The sequence below is a fragment of the Bos taurus genome, chromosome X (assembly GCF_002263795.3).
Source record: "Bos taurus isolate L1 Dominette 01449 registration number 42190680 breed Hereford chromosome X, ARS-UCD2.0, whole genome shotgun sequence".
Classification (NCBI taxonomy): domain Eukaryota; kingdom Metazoa; phylum Chordata; class Mammalia; order Artiodactyla; family Bovidae; genus Bos; species Bos taurus.
Window position 1 is genome coordinate 79,712,405 of NC_037357.1, and position 6,543 is coordinate 79,718,947.

Consider the following 6,543-nt stretch of genomic DNA (forward strand, 5'->3'; position numbering starts at 1 on the left):
AATCACCGATTCTGACTATCTAGCACAAAGGTAGAAAATCCCCTGGGGGTCTCAGGCCAGGAGGCCTCTTACTGTCCAGCTCTGATGCCTAGAGAAGAATAGGAAAAGGCTACCCTCCCCCCTTTCTCGCTCCCTGCCCACCGGTCTTGCTTTTGCAAGTGGAAAGCAATGTCAGGCCCCACGCAATCCCTTTTGCAAAGCGGGAGAGAGAGAGAGAGGTGTGTGTGTGTGTGTGTGTGTGGGTGTGTGTGTGTGTGTGTGTGGTGTGTGTCGTGTGTGGTGTGTGTGTGGGGGGGTGTGTGTTTGTGTGTGTGGTGTGTAGCGAAGAGGATTGGGGGTGGGATTCCATGACGTTAGCGGCTCCGCCTCCCGGTATATATAAGGGGCGCTTGGCGCGCAACGACCCCAAGCAGCAGCTTTGAAGCCTGAGCAACCGAACTCGGTAGCCCCAACCCAACTCGGCTGAACTCAGCCTCGCGGAATCCTAACCGAGATTTTCCGCGCCCTGGGCTTGCAACAGCTCCTCGGTAAGCCTTGAAGGCCGACACGTGTGTCGGAGGGGACGAGCGAGGGTCTGGGCATACCTAGGATTCTCTGGCAACCATGGCATGCAGTTGCATCAACGCGGCCGTGACCTGTTGCAGGCGAGACCCCAGTCCTGGGAGCCAAGGCTCCCATTTGCATCTCAGCCCCAGACCTTTTCTAGATGAGAGCATAAGAAACTGGGAGCTGAGTCGGGGGGCATAAGGCGGAACCCCTCTTCTCGGGTGCTAGCAATTTCGGGCTGCTCAGGGGCCCCTCTCGCGGGGGGTGGGTATCTCCTTATCTTCAGATGTCGAAGCCCCGCCTCACTGTTGATGCTTGCTGGTCAGCCTTGCGGGGCGGGAGGAAGTGGGGGAGCATTTGCTTACTCCCCTGGGCGACGGCAGTGCCAGTTACAGTGTGGGCTTGGATATGAGGGATGGAACTGAGTCGGTGCTCACTTTTGATCTGTGGCCGAGATTGGTCTCCCCTCTCTCCGGGGGATCTAGGAACCATGCTTATTTGAAGCCCTGGGGGTGAGCCCCGGAAAGGAATGTGGATATTGGGTGCTAGAAGGAGGTTCTCCCCAGAGTTGCTGGCCCCTCCTGGGTTGAGTTCTGTTTAATTCCTAAAGAGCCACAGGGCAGGGGACGGAGGCAAATGAGCTTCCCTAGCTCCTGGGTTGGGGTCTAGGATAAGCTCTATAGTTTCCCCGCCAAAGAAAGAAGAGACTGATATTGATTGAGCACCTACAAGGTGCCAGACCACTGAAGGATGGGGAATTTCACGTGCCTTTTCTGAAATTGTCCTTTCACAAACCTGTGAGGTATTGTTATTCCTACTTGCAAATGAAGAAACTGAGGTTAGAGGAAGAGTGACTTGCCTTTGTCCCCTCAACATCCTCCTCCCCTCCCCCCACAATTCTTTTACTTGGTGGCATGGGTATTGTAATTCACTCTCAGAGCTTAGGGATAATGAGCCCTATTGAAGGTCTTTTGTCTTGTTTTTCACCAGATCCTTCCTAGCATCCTCTTCAATTCCAGCTAGAATGCTGTGGCAGGCGCTTTGCAGATTTGGTCAAAAGCTGGTACGCAGACGTACGCTGGAGCCAGGCATGGCTGAGACTCGCCTTGCCAGATGCCTGAGCACTCTGGATTTAGTGGCCCTAGGTGTGGGCAGCACTTTGGGTGCAGGCGTGTATGTCTTGGCTGGTGAGGTGGCCAAAGATAAAGCAGGACCATCCATTGTGATCTGCTTTTTGGTGGCCGCCCTATCTTCTATGTTGGCTGGGCTGTGCTATGCGGAGTTTGGTGCTCGGGTGCCCCGTTCTGGTTCTGCATATCTCTACAGCTATGTCACTGTGGGTGAACTCTGGGCCTTCACCACTGGCTGGAACCTCATCCTCTCCTATGTCATCGGTGAGATGGTGGGGCAGGGGGGCACTTACGCAGCCAGTGAAGGGGCTTGGAGTCAGGAAATCTGGGTGGAATGGTGAAGCGAGATATTCATCATTCACAGGAATTAAATATTCATAAATGCGTGTATTTGTTGGGGGGGCTGGGTGGGTTGAAGGTATGGAGAAATTGTTCGTTCTACCTACCTCTGTCCTGGCTTCCTTAATTGGCTGGTTTTGGTTCTTAAAAGGTAAGAATAGGTGAAAATAGCAGGGTTCTTATGACACTGGTCTGGGAGAGGGAGGAAAGGAGATGAGAGAGGAAGGTTGACCCCGTATTTCTCCCTCTGCTCCATTAGGTACAGCCAGTGTGGCCCGGGCCTGGAGCTCAGCTTTTGACAACCTGATTGGGAACCACATCTCTCAGACCCTGCAGGGGAGCATCTCACTGCATGTTCCCCGTGTCCTCGCAGAATATCCAGATTTTTTTGCTATGGGCCTTGTGTTGTTGCTCACTGGTGAGACAAGGGACAGGGACAGTGACCAGGGTGGGGCTAGTGGGGACTAGGCTTGGGAGCTTGTGGAGGTGGTAGCTGTGAGAAAGAAGAGAAACTGGGGAGTAAAGGTCTGCATCTAGAGGCAGGGAAACAGAGCTGGGACTGAGGCCTTTCTTAAAGTCCTGAATGCCTCTTTCCCACAGGATTGCTGGCTCTGGGGGCTAGTGAGTCAGCCCTAGTTACCAAGGTGTTCACGGTGGTGAATCTTTTAGTTCTTGGTTTTGTCATCATCTCTGGCTTCGTTAAGGGAGATCTGCACAATTGGAAGCTCACAGAAGAGGACTACAAACTGGCCGTGGCCGGACTCAATGACACTTCTAGGTTAGGAGAGGAGATACAGAGCTGGGAGCATGGTGGAGAGCAGGGGATCTGCACTGAGGGTTTCTGGTGGGGGTGGGGCTGGGGGTGGGGATGGGAACCTAGGCCTTGAAGACCCAGCTGAGTAGCTGGGCTTCAGAGAAAAAGAACAGTTGGCTGAACATGCCCTTACCTTTTCTGTCTCTTCTTTCACTTTAGCTTGGGCCCTCTGGGCTCTGGAGGGTTTGTGCCTTTTGGCTTCGAGGGGATTCTCCGTGGAGCAGCGACCTGTTTCTACGCATTCGTTGGTTTTGACTGTATTGCTACCACTGGTAATAGTCATTCCATTCCATTGGGGCTTGTGCACCTTGTTGTGCTCAGGTGGTGTTGTGGGTTGGGGGAAGGGTAGAGAACCAAGCCTGCTTCTCTGATTCAGACCTTGTGCCCCTTCCTGCAGGGGAAGAGGCCCAGAATCCTCAGCGTTCCATCCCCACAGGCATTGTGATTTCACTCTTCGTCTGTTTTTTGGCCTATTTTGGGATCTCTTCGGCGCTCACGCTCATGATGCCTTACTACCAGCTTCAACCCAAGAGTCCCTTGCCTGAGGCCTTTCTCTATACTGGGTGGGCCCCAGCCCGCTATGTTGTAGCCATTGGATCCCTCTGTGCTCTCTCTACCAGGTCAGTGTCAAATGTTTGTTCTCCTCTGCTGCCAGAGTCTCAGGTGATAGTGTTCCATACCAGAGACTACCCCTAAAAAGGCCCTTGCATGCCTGCCTGCATGAGAATTTGCTTCAGTCGTGTCCAACTGTCTGTGACCCTATGGACTGAAGCCTGCCAGGCTCCTTTGTCCATGAGATGTCCCAGGCAAGAATGCTGGAGTGGGTTGCCATGCCCTCCTGTAGGGTATCTTCCCAACCCAGGGATCAAACTTGCGTCTCCTACATTGGCAGGTGGGTTCTTTACCACTAGCACCACCTGGGAAGCCCTAAAAGGCCCTTTAGAAGCCCTTAAAAGGCCTGTGAGCAGAAAGCGGAGGCTCCTTAAGCTCACATTTTGGAGGAAAGAGATACCCGGTCAACACTGCTCTGGGCATTCTTCTCTCCAGCCTCTTGGGCTCTATGTTCCCCATGCCTCGAGTGATCTATGCGATGGCGGAGGATGGCCTCCTGTTTCGTGGCCTTGCCCGGATCCACACCAGCACACACACTCCCATCGTGGCCACTGTGGTCTCTGGCATTATTGCAGGTGAAAACTCTTTGCCATTCCCTTTGTTATTTCACCAACTCCCTTCACTTTGCTCTTGCCTTAGCTCATGTTTTCTGCCCATCAATTTCAGCATTCATGGCATTCCTCTTTGAACTCACTGATCTGGTGGACCTCATGTCAATTGGGACCCTGCTTGCTTATTCCCTGGTGGCTACTTGTGTTCTTATCCTCAGGTGAGGCTCCTTTCCTCTGCATACTGTCGTTTGGGTTTTAATTCTTAGATGAGGAGTGATAGGGATCTGCTTCTCTTCCCCCCTCTCTGCCTTCATCATTCTGACTCTCCTCGAGGAATATGGCTATCCCTCCCTGCCAAAAAATGCGACTACCCTTAGTGGTGATGAGGAAGGTTAACCTGCCTGGGAGAAGATGGTTAAGGGTTGTTTTTAATACTCCCATCTTCCTCTTGCCTCAGGTATCAGCCTGACCGGGAGATGAGGAATGAGGAAGATGAAGTGGAGTTGCAGGAGGAGAAGATCCCTGAAGCAGAGAAACTGACCCTACAGGGACTATTTTGTCCATTCAACTCCATCCCCACTCCAGTCTCTGGCCAAGTTGTCTATGTTTGTTCCTCACTGCTTGGTGAGCATTGGAATTTTTCTCTTGAGTCAGCATGATGTGAACTGGAGAGAGGGTGGCTCTCCTTGGAATGGGGTGCCTAATGTTTTAACATATTGCTCTCAAGAACTGGTTTTGATGCTTTTCAACTTGACTCTTGAAGCTCTGCTGCTGAGTGTCCTTTGCCTAGTACTGGCCCAGTGGTCCATTCCACTGCTTTCTGGAGACCCAGTGTGGATTGCAGTGGTTGTGCTGCTCCTGATGCTCATTGCTGGGATCACTGGAGTCATCTGGAGACAGCCACAGAGCTCCGCTGAACTTCACTTTAAGGTAAATGACCTCTTCTTTCCCCGCAACTAACCCATGTTGGAAGAATAGGTTCTAGAAACCTCACAGTCTCACATATTCTTTCACTGGACAAGAAGGGAAAGATATAGGAGATACCTAGGCCGAAACATCTTATCTGATGCTTATTTCTTTCCTGTTCCATTCCCCAGACTCTGCATATTCTTGAGTCCCATATGAGGTACACTACATGAGCAGGCACTGAAACACATAGCCTGAGTAGGAGTCAGACTCTCCCTTTCCTGGTTAAAAAAGGTTAGGAATCTCGTCTATCTTACCTCGTGGTCTGTACAAAGATTTTGCTTTGTTCCCAGGTACCTGCTTTGCCCTTTCTTCCACTAATGAGCATCTTTGTGAATATTTACCTTATGATGCAGATGACAGCTGGCACCTGGGCCCGATTTGGGGTCTGGATGCTGATTGGTAGGTATTCTTGGGAAGAGTAGGCCTCTTGGGTCCTATCCCACCTCCTTTCTTTCTTGGTCTCAAGTAGGAGTCATATTAAGCCTTTGCAGACCACTATTTCTCTACCTCACAGCTACCTTTTCCCACTAGGATTTGCTATCTACTTCGGCTATGGGATGCGGCACAGCCTGGAAGAGGTTAAGAGTGACCAACCCTCACTCAAGTCTAGGGCCAGAACTGTAGATTTGGACCTCAGCAGTGCCTGTGTGCATTCGATTTGACATCATCACACCTGAATGCTGTCTGGTCTCCCTGCACAATAATGGAGTGTACTCCTGACCACACTGAGCTAGGCTTCCCATGGGATGTTGGTGGGGGAACACAGACAGAGCTCTGTATTTATTGTGGAGTCAAGGATGTGTCTTTGCTGTTTCTCATCTTTTTTTTTTTTTTCATTCGTTTACTTTTTAATTGTATCTGTAGTTGCTTAACCAGCTTTTAAAAAATTATTATTAAAAGAAACTAGAAAAAGAATCTATGTTTTGTTCTTTGTTTGCTAGAGGTGATGTGGAGCCTGACTTTCAGTGTGGAGAACTTCAGATAAGTCTTTTGTTTGCTCTGTCAGCACAAAAGTATCTGCTATGCCTGTGTGTGCTGCTTATTGGCTTGGGGTTTGAGTAGGATGGTGTAAGTAGCATCAAGTCTAATCACACTTCAGGGAACAAACTTGAGATATACTTTCCCCTTGCTACACTAAAGGTTAGTTTGTAAATAAGTAGGCAACAACACTCATCTCTGGGATTTGGGGGTGGACTCTCATCTCAACATTGGCATTGGTCAAGGCCAACACTGAGACCATTGTCTTCTGTTCCACTCCTTCTAGTTGGACCAGTCCCAGACTCCTGTGACTGCCTGGACAACAGAAATTTTGGCTGGGGTGTTTGGTACTTCTGGGAAGAAGAGGGGACAGCAGGAGAGAGTGGGTAAAGGACTATGTATATGTTATAGATACTTGTTGTAAGGAAACAGGTTAGAGCTGCTCAGACCAAGAACTATTCATTCATCCATTTACTCAACAACCATATGAGGAGCTCCTATAAAATGCTAGGCCCTGTGCTGGGTGCTGAGGATACAAACATGAATAAGACATAGTCCTTGCTCTCAAGGAACTCATCATTTAGTGGTGGAGACAAGCAGGTCA

General features: G+C 50.3%; 1 protein-coding gene across 1 annotated transcript; it reads left to right on the forward strand.

Moving 5' to 3' along the window:
- Positions 1–407: 407 nt before the first annotated feature.
- SLC7A3 (solute carrier family 7 member 3) lies at positions 408–5,876 on the forward strand. Its single transcript, NM_001078019.2, is given in 12 exon segments — positions 408–527; positions 1,537–1,940; positions 2,275–2,433; positions 2,616–2,793; positions 2,989–3,101; positions 3,227–3,449; positions 3,877–4,016; positions 4,108–4,210; positions 4,450–4,616; positions 4,756–4,922; positions 5,252–5,360; positions 5,493–5,876. Coding segments are annotated over 11 exon segments (1,860 nt in total). The 5' UTR covers positions 408–527; positions 1,537–1,570; the 3' UTR covers positions 5,624–5,876.
- Positions 5,877–6,543: the final 667 nt, after the last annotated feature.